The sequence below is a fragment of the Cladophialophora bantiana genome (assembly GCF_000835475.1).
Source record: "Cladophialophora bantiana CBS 173.52 unplaced genomic scaffold supercont1.24, whole genome shotgun sequence".
Taxonomy (NCBI): domain Eukaryota; kingdom Fungi; phylum Ascomycota; class Eurotiomycetes; order Chaetothyriales; family Herpotrichiellaceae; genus Cladophialophora; species Cladophialophora bantiana.
Window position 1 is genome coordinate 465,142 of NW_015971598.1, and position 19,739 is coordinate 484,880.

Here is a 19,739-nt window from a genome sequence, read left to right on the forward strand (position 1 = left end):
AGTGAAGCGCACAAGCAGCTACGCTAAAAACCTAGGCTGCGAATTTCGAACACAGATGGAAGCTGAGTCGATATTCAGGAACTCAGATCACTTGCCGACGTCAGCGGCCGGGCACTCGGTCGCTTGGGGCTCCTGTCAGACTCAGAACTGTCATCTGCATTACATCAAGTGAGCAGCATCCATCCGTCAACCCATACGTCTGTCTGTCTTTCCTTTCAGCGAGTTCCTTGTGTTTTAATAGACATTTGGCCTGTGTCAAGCAGACCTGTCTGAAAGCTTTCCTGTCGCTGCCATCCTTACAAACGTGGTCCTGTTACGGCGCTGCTGACCAACCAACTGTTGATAGCTGTCACAGTAGCCTACTGGGTAGGTTAGACTAGTGCCTTGACCTGGGCCGCGCCACCTCAACAACCCCTAAAATTCAGAAGGGCAGACCCCGGTCAGCCGGGAGGTGCTGGGGAGTGCCGAGGACGGTCTATTCCCGGCGCAGCTTAGCTTTGCTTTGGACTCTCCCTCGTCAGCATCAATGGGCTACTTGTAGAAGCTAACAACTCCAGGCAGCGTCTGAGCAACTCCGCATTTTTCTCTCCCATCCACCCCCGCGGACGACGTCGCTCTTGAATCACTCGGGGTCGTAGAGTTCTACATACTCACATTGAAGCATGCTACCGGTTGATATTTCTTGTCTGCAGCAGTGATGGCCTCTCCGAATCTTGCGTGTCTGACCGCCGTCAGAACAGGCCAAACACCTACCATGAAGCCTCGGGGGAAAAGGCTAAAATACACACCCCGTGCCTGGTGAGTTTACACCTGTATGACGACTGAGCCCATCAAGAGGCTCTATGCTGACCGGATATCATCTAGCACGGAATGCCATCGCCGGAAAGTCAGGGTAGGCAAGCTGTGCGACTGATGTTCACAAGGCCGTGGCCTGACTTTTCCCCATATAGTGCAATGGGATGGAGCCATGTTATAACTGCGCTTCTGCAACAGCCAAATGTGTATACCCCTCAGAACCTCCTCGGCCAAGAGGGCGTGCTCGAAAGGGAGACCCAAAAAAGCAAGTGTCAGTGTCTGATCCTGGTGAAAACTGTTACAATGAGCAACTGGTACACGGTGCCTCAGTCTGACGCCGACCTAGGACAAATCGCCCAATTTCTTATCAGGCACAGCCTACAATCCCTTCAAATGCGGATACTCTACTTGAGCGCCTCATGCGCATAGAACGTGATGTTCAAGACCTTCGAGCAGTTAAACATACCGCGTAAGTCGGGCTCAGTTGCTATGGTTCCCCATTCTTTGACAATACAAAAATGTATTTATCAGTGCTTTGAGCTCATTTACCACCAGTGAAGTCTCACCGCCCAGGCTTTCCGACCAACTTTTCGTTTCGACTGAGCCGGAACTCGTCGAAGAAGAGAGGATTGATTGCATACACTCTGGCCATCGTTATTACAACTCATTCGCTGTCCAGATAGAGACATTGAAGAATGCGGCATCGCGCGGCACGTCTGCTACGTCTGGTAGAGAAGCTCCTCTTGGGACGGCGTCAAATACAAGTCCGTACAACTCTGCTCAACGATGCCGCTCGCAAGCCGCTCGAAATAACGTCAAGACTTTTATATCTTCGTCTACACGTCTGAAGTACCTCCTGAATCTCTTCTTCGAAGAATATAACTTCCTCTACCCATGTATCGACCAAGATATCTTTAATATTCAGTGGCAGTGCCTTTTACAGCATTACTCGCCCGATCAGGACTGCTTGTATCTGTCAGATGAGGATCCTGAAATGGTGATCTTTGCAGCCCTCACTTGCATGGTAATTGCCATCGCAGAGCACATCGAAGCTGATGGCCACTCCCCGACGGATGGGAGTCCGTGTAAGCGGATTGTCCGTGGACAAGCTTGGTATCGAGAAGGCGTAAGGCTTCTGAGTCTCTCCTCGCGGCACGCGGACAAAATCATGGACACGGTCCGGCTCTTCATGCTCGAAACACTCTATATGTTGATGCGGGAAAATTTCAGAAGGTCATCACAAGCATTATGCAGGGCCGTGGAGCTGTCATTCTCTCTTGGGCTGAATGACGAGTCCACGTGGGCGAATTGCTCTTGCGCGGAAACTCGATCTCGTCGTATTCTATGGTGGACCATATACTTTTTCGACCGACGGATGGCGTACAAGCTGGGAAGGCCATATATGATTCGCGATGCTGAAGTATCCGTTGCTGATTTCACAGCTGACATACGGGCAATGGAAAGCTCGCGTGTTCATCTTCCGATTCTCCTCACTGGAGATTTGAACCCTTCTGGACCTATTGCGTCAATACCCCTCGACGGCGATTGGATTCACTACCTACAATTCAATATTGGGTGGGGCCGCTTGTTCTCAAAGGCTTGGGATTCTCTTTACAGCCTGACCAGTCCTAGGGCTGGGAGCATTGAAGAAATAGAGATCATGGAGGCTTTATTGGCAAAGCTTAAGAGATCACTCCCGCCAGGGATGAAATGGCAGGATCCAGCGAGTTCAAGCAGCATGGAGGCTGATGTACCAGATCGAAAAGTTCGCATGAGACTGGTGATTTATACGGTCAGTATTCAACCGTACTTCTCACCGCCATTCAGTCACATCTGCAGCCTGCCAAAAGCGATCAAATCCAGTTAATTGTCTCACTAACAAAACCGCAGAGGGCAAATCTCTTGCAGATGTTGATACGGAACAATCTTCACTTGCGAGGTTGCGAGAAGGACGGCGAATGGGATTCTTCACGGAGTGATCGGAGTTACACAACCCAAGTATGTCACAAGCTTGCCGCTTCCACCGTTCAGGCAGTTGTATCATACGTTCGGACCCGACGCCGTGAACGCTCGTTTGGCACATATGCCACGCTGTGTATCATTGAATCGCTCCACTATATGCTGTCTGTGCCCTCAGCCGAGGACGGCATCGGATCTGATGATCTCGAGGCCACTAAGGCCCTGTCACTAGAACAAGCCTGGGAATGTTTAAATGACCTGAGTCGTCGCCAGCTGACAATTGCTACCAATGCATTGAAAGTTCTGAAAGGAATTATTGAGAGCAGGATTAGCAATCCGCTGTCGCTTGGAGAACAGCCAGCCACGGCTTCTTTGAACATACAGGACCATCAGCCCCCCGTTGATCAGGCCATGATCAACAACGTGGCGTCCCAGCGGGGAGCCAGTGCCGAAATCACGGGACCTCAGGATCTTGACTTCTCTATCGATCCTCAATTTACACTACCAGTCCTACCCGGGCCAGAAGTTGATGATGAATCGCTGATGGGGACTGACATGGGAATTTGGAGCACCGAGCATATGATGTATACTTAAAGGGTCATCACTGCATATTCTTTCCAGCCTGAAAATGCTTTCTGGTATTCCAACAACAAGGGCACCTTTCAATATTCCCAATCCTAATCAAAGTTTCGAGCCAGGTGCCCGCGGTTTCAGCCGCACATTGATTTTGTTGTGGTCGAGAACATCGTAGACAAGCTTCCCATCATCGGACACGATCTCGCCTCGAACAAGCACCGCGGTCTGACCAATAGAAATGACTTTGCATCGGATTTTTACCGTAGTATCTGTTTATTGGTAGGATCTCCATTAGCAAAGAATTCTTGAATCGAGCAAGAGGAGAGATGTCGTCGCTCACGTCCAGGTGGTGCACGAAGACATGTGACCGAAAGTGTCCGCGTTACGCCGCCAGTCCATCTATGCAAAATGTCAGAAATGTATCACGAGCAGTCTCTCCCATAGATGCCCACTCCCAGTAACCAGGAGCAGCGTGCGGCGCTATCGACAGTGATGTGCACTGGTCTGTCCTAGGTCAATAAAATGCTAATGAATACAGCTTCCGAGAAAAGTGATCATACCAAGGATGAGTGTTGCTGCTCCGCCATGTAACGAACCTGGAAATAGATATCAGCACCACATCGGGGAGAGGTCGAGCTGATCGCCAACCGCGGGTCTCACCTCCAACGTGGAGAAACTCAGGCCCCAGAAACAAGCTGAACACAACCGTGCCGTCCGCCTCAATGTCCTCCAAACGCAAATTATCCATGAGAGTCTTCTCGAACCCCTGTTACTAGTTCACTCGGATTAGTGCGATGCTCTGAACTGGTCACCTTTCCATGAACTGCAGGAAGGCTTGGGTACATGGAAGTGTCTTTCTCTCATGCGCTGGTGATAGCTAAGCCAGTATTCAGATCAGCTTCAAGATGAGATCGTTGTTGGAAAAACTGCGGATGCTCGTACGTTTGCATCAAATCTGTTATCGCATTGTGGGCTGCTTTGCCCGTCTTGGCTGCTCGCCCCATTTGGACGGTGGATTGAGGAGTTATGCCTTGTAGATACAGCGCCTAGACCAGCTCGACCAGCGGGCTTGAGCGCAAAGGCGACCTGGTCGGGGAATGAATGCGATCAGATGTTGGCGGAAGCTTTGTACCAGCTATGAAGCCCTATCGAGTTGACGAGAAAAAGGAGTTTCCTCAATGAACTATGTTCCGAGGAACAGACCGCTTCCGAGCGCCGGTCACTCATCTTACGTGAGGGGTCGGAATCAACTTGCTGTCCGCCGTACAATGAAGGCGATTGGCCGACGCTTTGGCCATCGCAGCAAGCGGTACATTGGAGATCGAGCTCCTTTAAACTGAAACTCTAACACAGCTGTGCTCTTACCGAAAAGGGGAATTGTTTATACCGTTCGAGAAAATTCTGTCTAATATGGAAGACAGGCTACCATTTCGATCATTGTCTGGATGTCACCAGGAATGATAGAGTGCATTTTAGTTTGATACCAAATATTGATCGAAATTTTAATAAGATCGGGGCCCTACTGAGAACCAATCCTATATCCATCTTCCTCCGGTGACCTCAATTGTCTGTCCATCCACATAGCTCATCAAAGGACTAACAACAGCTAGGACGGCCCCGGCGGCTTCGAAGGGCGTAGCTGCTCTCTGCAACGGGATATCAGCATAACGCTCGCCAGTTGCAGACTTCTGCGTAGCGCCGGGAATGCCCAATGCCACTTGGGTTCCATCAGACAAAGTCATAGTATGGCCCTTTTCCCTCCCAGTTGTCAGTCGGGTTTCTATGTGACCAAACGATACACCGGACATTCTCGCGCTGTTAGCATCAACCTCCCGAGTTATCACAGGCACGTCGAACTCACGTATTGGCTCGGACGCCGAATTGAGGGCCCCATTCCTTTGCGTTTTTGTCAATAAAAGAAATCGCTGAACAAGGGAGAATGAACTTCTAACCTTACATATTGTCTTTGTAAGGCCGACTAGACCGGCCTTGGCCCATGCATAGTTCGCTTGCCCTCTGGTCTGGAGTGTTATACCTCTCTGCTCGGAAGTAGATCAAGATGCCCCTCATCACTTACGGTGCGCCGTGTATTCCGCTTGCACTGCTGATGTTGACAATACTCCGTGGTTCACCGTCTTTCACACGAAAATATGGTGCGGCTTCGCGAATGATTCTGAAGGGTGCAGTACCGTGGATGGCGACCATCGCGTCCCACTGTTTATCACTTGTCTACAGAAAGTCAGTGATCGACAACTTAAATCCGAGACTGCTTTACTTTATGAATTACTGCATCCCACGTATAGCCTGCATTATTCACAATGATATGAAGCTTGCCGTTCCCAAATTTGACGGCTTCCAGCACTAGTCGCCTCGTGGCGCTCGCGTCAGTGATATCGCCTGGCACAGCCAACGCTCTCCCGCCACTCGAGGCGTTGAGCCTGTCCGCCACCGCCTTTGCTTTGGCTTTTCGAAGTTATATATATCGGTACGGTTAACAGAGGTAATTTACCGGCATCAATGTCTGAGATGACCACTTTTGCTCCTTCGTTGGAGAGCAACTCAGCCATGGCAGCACCAATACCTTGACCAGCGCCAGTGACGATAGCGGTTTGACCGGTAAGGTAACCGCGTGAAGGAATAAAATGTCCAGCCAGCTGTGAGACTCGATTGTCCGCCATGGTTGGTGCAGTAAATTTGATGCCCTTCTTTGATTTACAGCAATTTTGAGGAAGAGAGGTCCTTGGAAACAACCAAGCGCCTTATCGGAAACCAAGTTGGAGGTTTCATTCCGAGGAGGCTGGACTCGCGGCTTTTCAGGAGACCCGTGCCAAGGAGCACAGAAAACCACCCTCCATATTCGAGAGAAGCCAAGCCAACATCCTGGCCTGGAGCCCAACAGGAGAATATGTTGATAGTCTAGAGAGAAATTACCAGTAAGCCCACGCTACTGTCGATTCGAGAAGGCGTAGGTAGTTAGAATATGGTAGAGTCTCGAGGCGGGCCCAAAATTGTCTTGTGTTTGCGTCAGGTCCCTGGTCTTCTATTCAAAGCTTCTTAACTAGCTCGTACTTAAGAGAAATATGGTTTTGCTCTCTTTGTCTTCATGACTCAATCGCCTCATAAGACGGCCAACTGGTGGTGTTGACTCCCGCCCATTGTGATATTTTCTTACAGATATCTAAAAAGACTTCTCCATCTCTCGCACTCACTCCAAGTTGCCGGAGTATTTTCATGTGAGTGATACTGGGCGACCCTCCAGCTGGCAGCACGCTAGCTAGGACAACAAATTCATTCTCGATTGGAGTGAGAACACTCAAATCGCCTAAAAAGTAGCCGTAGACGACGTATCGTAATGTCCACTCTAGAAATGGTCAGCGGCAATTTGGTTTGTGACAGTTCCACTAACCTAGTTCACTGTGGTAGCTGAAGCGAGAAAATATCTTCGGCTCCATGTCTTGAAAAGCCTGCTTGAACCAAGATTGTGATCGTTGCGAAGGGAGGTCCGGCTCGTTGATGAGTTGAGCTCTCCGGATGTTGTCAGCTTCATCATCTTTCTGGTCTGCAGCTTGAAGGCTGTAAGATGCAGCGATGGCACGAGGCATGCCGATTAACGTCCAGGACTTTATGATGACTTCACGCAGTCGAATCGAAAGATTCTTACGATAGACCTCGTCGAATTTGGCCTGTGCCAGTGCATACTGGTATAAGTCTCCAAACATATCACCTTTACCAGCTGCTGCCAATGAGGTTGCCTAATTCATGTCAATGAGAGTCTAGACACTCATGTCGTGCCATTAGCAGCATCAGAGAAAATACATGGGTGCTACTCACCACCATTATGTACCAACTATTCTGTGGGAAACTTTGCGGCATCATCTGCTTTACCTCCTTTAAGAGCTCAGAGAACGCCTTCGTGTTGAGAGTCGCCATGTTGTCCTAAGATATAGTTTCATCAAGAGGCTCGAAACTGGCTTTGGGACAAAGTGCGAAGTTTAGCACTGAGCAGAGGGGTGGCTTGTAGATAGGCGGTTTCATGTGGATACTTCCGTTCGGAAGAGATGAAAATTCATTCCGCGCACACCCTCAGGGCCCGTAGCTGACTGGATCTTCATATTCTCCAAATGCTTTCAAAAGTCTGAAAACAAGGGTGTAAACACCAGTGATCCTCACTCGCACTGCCAGTCATTTTCAAATTATGGTTTTCGGTCCACAGGTCAAGGTTTCGATCTCTACGAAGGATATTGCATCCTTCGTTCTAGACAACCCAAAGTATGATGTCGACCAGCCGGTGAGCAATCGAGCTGTTCCACGCTATATCTAGAAGAGAAGACTGGGCTGACATAGACTTCTCCTCTATACATGCAGATTTACATCGACACGCTGGATGAAACGCGATGGTACTCTGCGCGAAAGGCGCGTACCGCAGTGCGACGGCTCGTGGCGGGTTTCCATGCGTTGGGGCTGAAGCAAGGGGATTGTGTGCTTATAAACTCCATGGCTGACGTAAGTATAGTACTCGATGATGCTTTGTAGCAAGTACTGAGGAATAGATCGACTACTCGATCCTTTTTCTGAGCATCATTGCCGCTGGAGGAATTGTTTGTGGATCGAATCCATACTATAGTGAAGCCGAATCTCTTCACCAATTGAAGCGAGTCACGCCGAGGTTTATTTTCACGGAGGTCGACTTCCTGGACAAGATGCAATCTTGCGCTGCGAAATGTGAAATTGGCTGCAATTGTATATTCATCTTCGACCATAGAGATCCGACAATCCCCGGAGGCTTTCAATCCTGGAGACGACTTCTCGAATATGGGGACAGCGATTGGGTTCGATTCACCGACGACAAAACTTCTAGGCATACCATTGCTGCATACGTCATGAGCAGCGGTACTACCGGCCTTCCTAAAGCTGTTGTCCTATCTCACTATAACATTGTGGCTGCATTGACTCTGGGTTATGATCAAGAGAGGAAAGCTTTTGAGGTATACCGCGCAAGAGACTCAAAGCGTACTAGATCAAAAACTGACGTTACAGGTACGGCGAATCTTGTGTTTCCCTCAATTTGCTACAGCCGCTATATATTCCAATCACTTTTGTCCTTTGCGTCGTGGTGAAGTCTGCTTTGTGATGCGTCGATATGAGACAACAGCATTTCTGCAGAATATTTCCAAATTCAAAATCACCGAAATCAGTGTTCTGCCCCCAATCCTAGTGCAAGTCCTGCATAGTCCGCTTGGAACAAAAGAAACACTGAGGAGTCTCCGATACGTGCATGGGGGAGGGGCCGCAATGCCAAAAACTCTTGTGGACAGGTTGAGGTCTTTGCTCCCCGAAGGCACCCCTTGCACTTCCATCTGGGGGCTGTCTGAAGCGTCCGGGATTGGGACATGCTTCTTTTGGCCAGAGCATGATGATACAGGCAGTATTGGAAGGCTGTTACCCGGGTTATCTGCCAAGTAAGCACCGTGAAACTCCACGTCGTTGACTGAGCTAACATGAAATCTTAGACTGATCGACAGGGAAGGAAATGATACGAGCGAGTTTAATAAAAGAGGAGAGCTATGTATCAAAGGCCCGACAGTTATGCTTGGCTATCTGAATGACACAGTATCGACGAACGCGACAATAGACCCAGAAGGTTGGTTGAGGACAGGCGATATCTGTTATTGCGATGCGCAAACTAAAAAGTGGTACATTGTTGACCGCATAAAGGTGTGGACATCCAAAGAGCTATAGTGTCGTGGCGGATGAGCTAATATTTACTTCCAGGACTTGATCAAGGTCAATGCATTTCAGGTTGCACCTGCAGAGCTTGAAGAAATCCTACTCCAACACCCGGATATCGCTGACGCGGCTGTGATTGGCATCAGTATCCCAGAAGCTGCAACAGAGCTTCCGCGAGCATACGTGGTGCCACGCCAATCCGTAGGCGCTGGCTTGACCGAAGACATGGTGAAAGCATTCGTTGCCGCAAAGGTGGTCAAGTACAAACGGCTAGAGGGCGGCGTGAGGTTTGTTAGTAGCATACCAAAAGCCCTCAGTGGAAAGATCCTCAAAAATCCACTCCGCGATTTAGCCAGAAAAGAATCAAAGACCAAGCTCTGATGAAATAAATGGAATACTGGATCGTATCTTCAGGAGACTGGCAAAATCTCTCAGAGCCCCTCGGAATAAATTGAGCAGACTCGGATTTTTCGGGGCAAAATGATCTTCAGTCCTCTTAATCTCTCTATAACATACGGAATTATGGAATAGAACATGCTTCTGAGGGATGGATATTTTGAACGTACGTCTCCTCTGTGAATCCCTTACTTCTTCTCATACTTCACAATGTCGCCCAACGAGACAGCTGCTCAAAGAGCAACCAAATGCATACGCACATTAGCCGACACATTCCCAGAACCCTGTGGAGCGACTGAAGCCTGGCGAAATGTGGATGACGTTGCTTATGCCCTTTCGCAGATTTCTCTCTTTACACCGAGGCCCGTCAAGATCATTGCAATAGGTGCCGGCTTCGGTGGATTGGCGATCGCTCACGCGGTGGAATCCGGTGCTCTTCCAGCCGCCGAGCTGACAATATATGAAAAAGATGCTGGAATTGGGGGAACCTGGTTCGAGAACAGATATCCAGGGTACGTCTTGAGGTGTAAATTACGGTGGAACCCTCATATCAACGTTCTCACTTCCATGGATCATCAACCTGTTCGATTCACACATTTTACCTTGCGTCTTTCGCCGCTGACGTCAGATAGCTGCGCTTGTGACATTCCTGCCCATAATTATCAGGTGAGTCTCAAGTATCATTGATCCCCGAATTAATTTGGGTCCTCTTGAGAAGCACCTTTTGTTCCAGTATTGACGCGTAGACCGCTCCTGTTCAAGATCACAGGGGCTATTGTGCTGATGGAGAATTATAGTTTTCGTGGGCACCTAATCCGTATTGGAAAAGCTTCTATGCGGACCGAAGCGACATTCACAACTACATACAGGCTGTCGCAGATCAGGGTAATCTGAACAAATATATTATTTTGTGTCACAAAGTCACAAAAGCCGAGTGGAACGAAGTGAAGCAGCGATGGCAAGTCACAGTGCGGAAAACGGACGGCCGGGACATAGCTATTTCCAGCCCTGGAATCACCGAAGGAGAAATCGAGGAAGCCATCAACACCGAATGCGACATTTTGATCAACGCCGCCGGATTTTTCAACAACTGGAAATGGCCCGCCATTCCCGGCCGAGAAAACTTTCGAGGAACAATTTTTCACTCAGCTGCTTGGCCCAAGGATGCTGAGAAGAGTCTTGACGGCAAGGCTGTGGCACTGATCGGGAATGGTAGTAGCGGCATTCAGATTTTGCCCGCCATCATCGATCGAGTAAGTAAAATCTATGTGCATATTCGCAGTCCGACCTGGGTGACAACGGGCCTGGCGGAGAAATTTGCGGGCCCGAATGGCAGCAATCTGGTGTTCAGTGAGGAACAAAAAAAGCGATGGGCAGAGAATGAGGGCGAATATCTTGAATATCGAAAGCAGGTGGAGGATTCGATGAGTTCGAGGTTTCGCTTATATATGGCGGGCTCCAAGATTCAAGAAGCAGCACGAAAGTTTTCCGCAGAACAAATGACCAACAAGCTGACCAGAGGAGGAAAGTCGGAGCTCATCCAGCTTCTTTTGCCAACCTTCGAAGTCGGGTGAGTTAGGCTTAGCGTCCACGTCTTACGTTCATTGAAGTCCTAATTTGCCTACAGGTGCCGACGCCCGACACCGGGAAACGGATACCTCGAAGCTCTTTGCTCTGACAAATGTGAGGTCGTTTGGGGTGACGTCTCTGCTTTCACCCCTGACGGAGTGCGCACCTCTGCCGGCGCCGAATCTCAAGTTGACGCTATCATATGTGCCACGGGGTTCGACCTCTCCTGCGTACCAAGATTTCCTATAATCGGAAGGAACCAGGTCAATCTGCAGGACAGCTGGAGAAGCAATCCGGAGTCATACTTGTCTGTGACCACAGCAGACATGCCGAACTATTTCACCATCCTCGGCCCAGCTAGCCCCCTCGGCCACGGCAGCCTGGTCCCTTCAATCGAATTCGTGACTTCTTACATCTGCAACCTTGTGCGAAAACTACAAACACAGAACTATTCATCTGTGTGCCCAAAGCCTCACATACCCAGGGCATTCCAGAAGCAATCACTTGCCTGGCTTGAGAGGACTGTCTGGGCATCAAACTGTGCTAGCACGTTCAAGAACGGAACAGTCGATGGCAAACTTGTGTCTCTGCACCCTGGTTCGAGATTACACATGTTCGAATTATTGAGCACTCCTCGATACGAGGATTTCGACTGGACCAGCCTTAGTCCAGATCCCGACCTCACTTTTGTCTGGCTCGGGAATGGTTTTACAATCGACGAAGACGAAGTTTTCTATAAAGGAGGTCAAGCTGACTTGACGTAAGTTCTCTGGTTCAGGCTTATTGCTGTGTTCTATTTTCCTCATGCTAACCATGATCGGTATTCACACAGGTATTTCTTGAATCCACCTCCTGGATCGAAGAATATACGGCCTCATGAACAACTCAACGATCCGACGTAGCGAATATAGCTTCATCATGCAATAATACTAGAATCAGTAAATAAGAGCTAGACGGAATATCTGTCCTGATTTTAATGCCACCGTTCCCGTCCTATACTGTGTCCAAGCCTTATTGTATCGTGACGCAGCTCTAGTTTCAGAAAAGCTGTTATGAGGTAGTACTACACCACGGATGACTGTGTCGCAGGCGGAAGAATCGGCTACATTATTCCGTTCCAAAGCTATTGAGATGTTGCAATTCCAGCAGACACATTTAAAGACGTTGTGGGATCTTTTGAAACAGCTGTGTGCTGGACTCATATTGATCATATCAAGCATATTAGTGGTCCTTGCTAGATGTATAATACGAAGTGTATAGAGCCTTGGCTGGGATTCAAATTTCCACCAAAAGATTGCATGGCACAAACGTGATGTGCTTCTCTCTGCCAATTCTGTCAGCGCCAAAGCTGACGACATTCATTTTCCTTATGCAAGTGCAGTCATGTGTCCTAAACATATCCGAGGTGCTAGGATCATTTTCAGGAACTGAACCCAAACCTCCAAGTATTGCCGTCGTTTCCCAGAGTGCTATGTAAGTGATGTTCAAAGATCGTTTATCAGGCGACGTCCCTTCCGCTTACTTACAGTCAGCCCAAAAGGGACACAACATCAAGATAGTGGATTTCCACAGTAATTTCAACAAGAACAGAGCGGGTATATCCCGGGGCTGCCCAACTTCAATATCAAGCGAATGGTCAATGGGGAATGCAATATCTTCCACCTCTGCCGGCCGCCACTTCGAGCAGTGAATGAAAGTCATTCGTGTCCGTGACAAGGGGAAGGGCAGAGCAGTGGTGCAGACGCCCGACTGACCTGATAGACATTGAGACCAATGACGTGGATACGAGAGTCATTGGAAATAACTTTTACATCTGACAAGGCTGACGGGGGTTCCTAGAGGTGAGAACTCCCACATGCTGGGTTGGCCGCGAGCTGACTCAACACCTCTGTTTCTCAGGGCCATCGCCTCCTGTTTTCACGCCTCCCAAAGTCAACCCGATTTATCATATTCGCTGGTCACTACCGAGGAGACCACATTGTTATATCAGTCAGTAATACAAAGATGCATGGAATTTAGACCGAATGGTGACACCAACCTGCTTCACGCAATCCCCGAGCCTGGGCGTCAGATTGGCTTCAAAGGAGCCAAAATCCACGGCCTTTGGACGTACAATGCGAGACTCTATGATGTGTTGAGGGTGGCTGGAAATAGTCAGGCAGCTAACATCAAAAGCTTTGAAGCGAAGCCTGCTTCACCTTCAAGTTCGGGGAATACCTCGATTGCTCGGATCGGGCGGCTTGGACAGTTGGATCCAGATGGCTTCGAAGAGACCAAGTTCGTGGTTCAAAACAGGGACAGGAAGGAAGTCCTCACAAATGGCTGAGCTTTATCATGCGTGTGGATGGGGTCCCCAGGTTGTAGATAATCCTTTGAGGGTTAGCAACTCTACAACGTGTAGTCGTTTGCTCGTCAAGTCCTGATGCCGCCCTCGCTAGATTCACGAGTCCTCGTACGGATGTCACCGTCCACTAAGAGTCTGAAGTTGATCTAGGGTATCTCTACCTCGTCGATCGAAAGGGATGTTTCACCATGAGGCGTGGCTGACAGAAGCTGTGGCGCAGTAATTTTTCCGCGACTATGGTGTTACCTCATCTATGTACAAAAGGATCACAACGTTTCAGCGTCCTAGCCAGCGGAATAATTTGCAGTGTACGGAAACAGTGTCCAGTAAATGATTCCGAGGAATAATGCCTGGGTGGTCAGCTCGGAGGCTCGGAGGTTCGGACCACGTGATAAGCGTGTCAAGGACCACAGGAAGGTACAAGGGGGACTTGGTAGATAGATGCATGGCTAGCCGAGGCCCAGGCATGGAGGAGACTTGCAACGTCCTCGGTATCTTGACCACGTCTCCAGGACGATGGCGGGAAACCACCATGAACGCTCAACTAAATATGATGATTTCTTCCACGTCGTGGAAGAGGAGTCAGAATCTATCCTTCAAGAATCATCCAATTTCTAGCACGCAGCTACAGTTCAACGAGATTCTCGACCAAGATGAGCTCTCGACGTAGGTAATCCATCTCGGGAACCCCACCTCTGCTGAAAATGTATAGAGAAAATAAGGACACCTCTAACGGACCTGTTTGGTGTGAAGCATCCTGTAATGCTCGCTGGCATGGGGGTTGCTGCAGGACCGAAGTTGGCCGCTGCGGTCACTAATGCAGGCGGCATCGGTGTCATTGGAGGTCACGGATACAGCCCAGATGGGCTTCGTGAACAGATCAAGGAACTCCAGTCGTACTTGGTTGACAAGGACGCGCCCTTTGGCGTCGACATTCTGCTTCCTCAGGTGGGAGGAAACGCACGCAAGACAAAGTAAGTAAAGGACGAGACTGGCTGTCAGACCGTCACCGTGCTCGAGATGTTAACACGAGTGGTAAAGTTATGACTACACGAAAGGCAAATTGATGGAACTCATTGATGTTGTCGTTGAGTCAAAAGCCCGCGTCTTCGTCTCTGCAATTGGAGTGCCCCCAAGACAGGCGGTGGAGCGTCTCCATGCCGGTGGAGTCTTGTACATGAATATGATCGGGCATCCCAAGCATGTCCAAAAGTGTTTGGATCTTGATGTGGATATTGTGTGCGCCCAAGGAGGAGAAGCTGGTGGTCATACTGGCGACATTCCCTTTTCTGTGTTGATTCCCGCCGTGGCAAAATTGCTCAAGGGGAAAAAAAGTGCTCTGACCGGCGTTGATGTTCAACTCGTGGCAGCTGGAGGTGTTTCTGGTGGTGAAAGCTTGGCTGCTGCTTTGATGCTCGGGGCTTCCGGCGTTTGGGTGGGAACGAGGTTCATCGTCGCCCACGAAGCGGGTGCATCCAAAGCTCACCAAGAGGCGGTCTTAACTGCGACTGTTGACGACACCATCAGGAGTGTTATATTCTCGGTATGTATCATTTCTGAAAACACGGGTGCCCTTGAGATAACAAAGGAGTCTAGGGACGTCCTTTGCGGATACGCAAAACTCCATATATCCTCAACTGGGAAGAGAATCGGCAGCAGGAGATCAAAAATTTGACAGGAAAAGGCATTCTCCCAGTCCAAAATGATGCAGAGCAGCACCCAGATGACGAAGATGTTCTGGACAATCTACACCCGTATCTCATGGGCATTGTGGCTGGCGCGGTGAACCACAGAAGTAGCGCAAGGGAAATTGTGGACGAGATCGTGGACGGTGCAGTAGAAAAACTCCGGTTGGGGAGTGTTATGCTTGTCAAGGAATCGAAGCTATGAAGCAGACGAATTGGGCATGGCTGACGCCCTTGCCGCTGTTACGGCCCTTGATCGAGTATGGACGGAACCCAGGACTTAGAATCGCCACTTTCTTCGTGATGGTTCTAGGTTGAAATACTAGAGAGAACCTCTATGCCCTGGTATCTATTTTCAACATCTTCCTCCTGAGAAAGTGCTCTCAGTCTAAGCGGTTTGCGGGCATTGGCAATTTCAGGGACCTTCTCAGTCCATGTGTACATGGATCTTACGTCAATCACTGCATAAAACATTCGAAGCTTGCTATGATACCAATCTCTGTAATTGCGCCTATCTACTTTTCACCTTCAGGTTCAGATCTAAATCACTTAAACATCGATATACCCACTCTGCCCTTACAGGTCCTACCTCCCTCAGAGTAGGGCTGGCCTTTTGGGTTTGCTCAGTTAGGTATTTCGGTCTTGCTGCCAAGGTCTCGTCTCGTCTCAATACTAGACTCCGGTAGAAAGGCAGGATCTTGGCCGCAGGATTTGCCGCTGTATTGATATCCCCAGCAGACTCAGAGCTTGAGCCTACTAGCTCGATCCACTCCACCAACGGAACTACCTTGTCGATTGCAAGGAAGTGTTGCACAATGGGCAAAATGTCTTGCTGCCAGGTTACAACCGCACAGTTGGAGAGATGGTAGACGCGTGAAGTCAAATGGCTGGTGCCTCCCTCTGAGGACTTTTGGTGTTCGATTTCCTCGTTGTCGAATTGCAAAAGCTCGATGACAATATTGGCCAGCACGTTCACAGGAATCCAGTCAATGTATTCCATGCGACCGAGAGTGGTAGGTAAAGCTCGCACCGTGTTCGAACTGATTATTAGACTTGGGAACCATTCTTGGACGTTCCAAACCTCCAACTTGGCTTTAATATCCCCCCCACGATCCACATTCGGCACCGGACCAGCAATTTGGCCAACACGAAGGCTCGTTGTGGGTATGCGGCCTCGCGAGGATGCCGTCGCGGCATCAAGGATGCGTTCTGCAATGTATTTAGACTCGGCGTAGCCCATGTGCGATGGCATAGAATTGTCTTGGATTATCTTCTCCGGAACTGATTGCTTGAGTCCCCCAGATGTTATCGAAGATAGACTGGATACGAAGACAATGTGTGCGCGCTTGGAAGAGCTTGAACTGAAATCTGTAAATCGACGGATGCTGGCAATGTGGGTTTTCTCAAAAGACGAGACCGACAGGTTGAAATTGACTGGCCAAGCGTTTAGGATCACATGTGTGACCGACTGAAGCAGGTACTGGTACGAGTTCTCCTCAAGACCTAGACGAGGTGCCCCCAGGTTTGTTGTCCGAAGGAATTGAACACGCCCAGGATCTGCCAATTCAGTGGACAGTTTTCGACTTATAATTGTCTGTTTCCATTTGGCGGCTGCATCGGCGGACCGATTTAAGCAAATAACCTGCGAAACGGGTGGATGATGGAGAAGGTTTTCAAGGATATGTGATCCAAGTGATCCCGTGGAACCTGTCAAAATGACAGTCCAAGTCTTCTTCCCAACAACACCGTGGGCCTCACTTGTGGTATTTTGGGAGGTTTGGCGCTCCAAGCCATTCCCAAGAGTTGCGGATTGATAACCCCAACCGTGTGTCCATCTGTCAATAATTTCTTGAATCCTATTCTCTCAATTATCGATTTCGTTGCCATTTCGATCGTTTTGTAGACCAGTTGTCTGATCCCCAATATGAGCCTGGACGATGTCGTTCAGAGCTTGCGACAAAGAGTCGATCGTGGGATTGTTATAGATGATATTTGAAGTTAGTTCGGCGATTTGGCTGAGACTCATAGCGTCCTTCATTGCTGCCCTTACGGCTCGAACAATACGGACAACGTGGAGTGAGTCCATCCCTAGCATGAACAGATCAGTATCCAGAGAAGGCTCGTCAATCCATCCCGTGACATTCCCAACAAGGCACTGCACGAAATTCTGAACTGAGCTGAGATCGCGGAGATCAGTTTCCTCGGGGAGGTCACCGCGGTCGAGGTTGGCTACCTCTCCCTCTATCCGGCGATATAGTTCATCAATCTCTTCGCTGTACAGATCGGCTGTTGGCTTCCTCCTAACGCTGAGCTTCGGAGTACGAAGGAATGGTTTCTTGGGTGACGAAAAGAGTGTCAAGGACTTCGTAAGTTGTCCGTGTTTGGGAGAAGCCTTATTTGCAGCTTTGATGGTGGGCCAAATAGCTTGCAACAAGTCTTTTTTTTCGTTCTCCTTATCGACATCTATGCCTTTGACTTCCAAAAGCAGGGCCGGTTGAAATCGTCCTTGTCCAACGATCAGTGCACCAGTGATAGCAGTGTGCGCCTTTGCGATCTGTGACTCGATGTCGACGGGATTTAACTTTTCACCGTTGGACAACACATCACATCATCAGCCCTGCCGCAAGTGCGCCACAAATACGGTTTGTGAGGGTGCTGCGTGTAAATATCTCTTGTTGGCCACTCGGTGAGATGGGGAAAGAGCTCGAAGACAGGTTGGATTCCAGGAACATTAACGCCGATCTTCTTTATGAAAAGCTCGTAGAGGCCTGCCGAGTCATCGATAGGCCTCATTTCGGCTCCACTCCACCGATGAAAATGGAAATATTGCCACTCCAGTTCTGGATCATCAAGTTCCACCAGAGGAATCAAACCTACTTCTGTAGTACCGATGAAATGGGGACAACTTTTCTGACGCGTGAGTAAAGTGTCACCGCAGTATTTGCTAAGCGGTCCGGAGCCGAACTGGACAAATTTCAGACTTGTAAGAGTGTCGAAATATTCAGGGATACCCAACATCTCTTCGACCAGAAACGGAGGGATGACAGTCCCATCGCACTTTCCATGGCGTAGAATCCCATCAACCATTGAGGCACTCAATGGAACAGCAGGAGGCTGGAACACCATCACTATGTCGTGGTAAAGTGACTTCAGCAGACCCAACAAGACTCCGCCAGCCTGCGTTACGCCGGTTAGTAGAACCGAACCTCTCAGTTGTTCTGGAAACACACGGTGAAAATTTGTCTGGGAGATGGTATTCTCGATGATAAGGGAGACTCAACATGAAAAAGAGGCATAGCAAGAAATAATCTACAATCGCCGTCAAATGGCTTGCGAGTGAGAACATCCAACTCGTCCTCTTTCGGGTAGTGCTGGATCAGATCTTCATGGAACCCGTATCCCTGGGTTAGAGGGATCAGCTTGGGCAAACCGGTTGTGCTAACTCACGGGTCAGCTACCCGTAACTCGCCGCTGCACTCGAAATAGTCTCAGCTAGCATGTTTCACAAACCTTGACGTATGAAGCATGACCAAGGGCTCCCCCCTTGCTTCTTCTATCGTCTTGTTGTACGAGAATGATGGCGTCGGCTCATCTTTCAATAGCCCAGTCTGTCCTGGAACAACGGTCAATGTGTCGTTCCAGCTCTCTGTCTGGCCGCTGTTCGCATTCAAGGTTTTGGGCGGTCTATTCTCGACCAAAGCTTCCACTTTCGTCTTTATCTCGGTTGCACAAAGCCACTTATGGCAATCTGCCTCTTTCATAACTGCATATTGTGCCTCGTCGCTATTCCTCGGTGAGAGGTATAACATCTTTTGCCTGTCAGTATCACGATATCGCCACTTTAAGTGTCACCTGGTTTGATTCAACTTACCTGAAAACCAGCCTTGATGGCTGCGAGACTAAAAACGATATACCTTGTGTCGGGAGGCCCAAGGTATGCCAGAGGCTCAAATGGTCGAAGTCTGTGCGGCCCAATGACGTTGTGCATCCACCATGCTGCCCTGTCAATGGCGTAGTTAAAGCGCCGGTACGATATGTCTTCATACCCAGCGCCGGTCGTTTGAGAACTGATAGGTATAGAACCCCATATCTTATTTGGTTCCGTTGAGGCCCGGTCGGAGACCAGATTTAGGAGAAGTCGGGGCAAGGGAAGACTGGCAACTTCTGCTTCGAGTATTGCCGTAGGAACAGCAACTTGTGCCATTGCGTTGATGTTCGCCAATTTATGTGATAATAGTGGCTATTGCGCACAATTAGGCCTAGTCACGTATCAGGCACCTACGCAACGCAGTAGGTACAAAGGAATTGGAGTAGCTGAATGCCTTGTTCTATTCACGTAGCCCTATTAACAACGACTCAACGCTTGAGAAAAAGGAAGAGTTCTCTCTCAGCCGATTTAGGTGAGAGGAGACTCTTATAGCTTCCCCTCTTTCTATCACGTGAAAAGGATAAGGCAGCGTTAACCGATAGCCTTATGCCTCAACCGTCCTTTGCCTTATCCTTTCCTTTTCTTTCTATACCGTCCACCCGATTCGAGTGGAGGGCGTAGAGTACTTAGGGACAACGGTGAGTTCGTGACAGTTGCCCCCCCTTCAAAAAGCGGCTCGCCCTCGAGTCGCTACGAGTATAAAGATAGCCTTAATCCATCGTATGAATAGGCCGTCTCAATTATTAATGACGAAGACAAT

At 49.2% G+C, this 19,739-nt stretch overlaps 8 protein-coding genes across 8 annotated transcripts; 4 read left to right on the forward strand and 4 right to left on the reverse strand.

Annotated features, from left to right (window-relative positions):
- Nucleotides 1-1,789: 1,789 nt before the first annotated feature.
- Nucleotides 1,790-3,348, forward strand: Z519_11928 (uncharacterized protein; the record flags this gene model as incomplete). The annotated part of the gene is made up of 2 exons (XM_016769636.1): nt 1,790-2,587; nt 2,686-3,348. The coding sequence occupies 2 exons, from the start codon at nt 1,790-1,792 to the stop codon at nt 3,346-3,348; spliced, it is 1,461 nt and encodes a 486-aa protein (XP_016614272.1).
- Nucleotides 3,349-3,435: 87 nt separating this feature from the next.
- Z519_11929 (uncharacterized protein) lies at nt 3,436-4,078 on the reverse strand (the record flags this gene model as incomplete). Its single annotated transcript, XM_016769637.1, has 5 exons — nt 3,436-3,599; nt 3,671-3,729; nt 3,783-3,834; nt 3,891-3,926; nt 3,991-4,078. The coding sequence occupies 5 exons, from the start codon at nt 4,076-4,078 to the stop codon at nt 3,436-3,438; spliced, it is 399 nt and encodes a 132-aa protein (XP_016614273.1).
- A 787-nt stretch (nt 4,079-4,865) lies between these two features.
- On the reverse strand, nt 4,866-6,008 carry Z519_11930 (uncharacterized protein; the record flags this gene model as incomplete). The annotated part of the gene is made up of 6 exons (XM_016769638.1): nt 4,866-5,139; nt 5,192-5,226; nt 5,283-5,346; nt 5,408-5,559; nt 5,606-5,793; nt 5,840-6,008. The coding sequence occupies 6 exons, from the start codon at nt 6,006-6,008 to the stop codon at nt 4,866-4,868; spliced, it is 882 nt and encodes a 293-aa protein (XP_016614274.1).
- A 423-nt stretch (nt 6,009-6,431) lies between these two features.
- Z519_11931 (uncharacterized protein) lies at nt 6,432-7,260 on the reverse strand (the record flags this gene model as incomplete). Its single annotated transcript, XM_016769639.1, has 3 exons — nt 6,432-6,691; nt 6,737-7,082; nt 7,162-7,260. 3 exons carry the CDS (start codon nt 7,258-7,260, stop codon nt 6,432-6,434), a joined length of 705 nt encoding a protein of 234 aa, XP_016614275.1.
- Nucleotides 7,261-7,525: 265 nt separating this feature from the next.
- Nucleotides 7,526-9,438, forward strand: Z519_11932 (uncharacterized protein; the record flags this gene model as incomplete). Its single annotated transcript, XM_016769640.1, has 6 exons — nt 7,526-7,618; nt 7,696-7,833; nt 7,881-8,315; nt 8,368-8,789; nt 8,841-9,045; nt 9,103-9,438. 6 exons carry the CDS (start codon nt 7,526-7,528, stop codon nt 9,436-9,438), a joined length of 1,629 nt encoding a protein of 542 aa, XP_016614276.1.
- A 225-nt stretch (nt 9,439-9,663) lies between these two features.
- On the forward strand, nt 9,664-11,786 carry Z519_11933 (uncharacterized protein; the record flags this gene model as incomplete). Its single annotated transcript, XM_016769641.1, has 4 exons — nt 9,664-9,965; nt 10,086-10,119; nt 10,251-11,023; nt 11,081-11,786. 4 exons carry the CDS (start codon nt 9,664-9,666, stop codon nt 11,784-11,786), a joined length of 1,815 nt encoding a protein of 604 aa, XP_016614277.1.
- Nucleotides 11,787-13,898: 2,112 nt separating this feature from the next.
- On the forward strand, nt 13,899-15,256 carry Z519_11934 (uncharacterized protein; the record flags this gene model as incomplete). Its single annotated transcript, XM_016769642.1, has 4 exons — nt 13,899-14,032; nt 14,089-14,340; nt 14,408-14,909; nt 14,963-15,256. 4 exons carry the CDS (start codon nt 13,899-13,901, stop codon nt 15,254-15,256), a joined length of 1,182 nt encoding a protein of 393 aa, XP_016614278.1.
- Nucleotides 15,257-15,562: 306 nt separating this feature from the next.
- On the reverse strand, nt 15,563-19,255 carry Z519_11935 (uncharacterized protein; the record flags this gene model as incomplete). The annotated part of the gene is made up of 6 exons (XM_016769643.1): nt 15,563-16,899; nt 16,957-17,605; nt 17,659-18,228; nt 18,333-18,489; nt 18,562-18,860; nt 18,923-19,255. 6 exons carry the CDS (start codon nt 19,253-19,255, stop codon nt 15,563-15,565), a joined length of 3,345 nt encoding a protein of 1,114 aa, XP_016614279.1.
- Nucleotides 19,256-19,739: the final 484 nt, after the last annotated feature.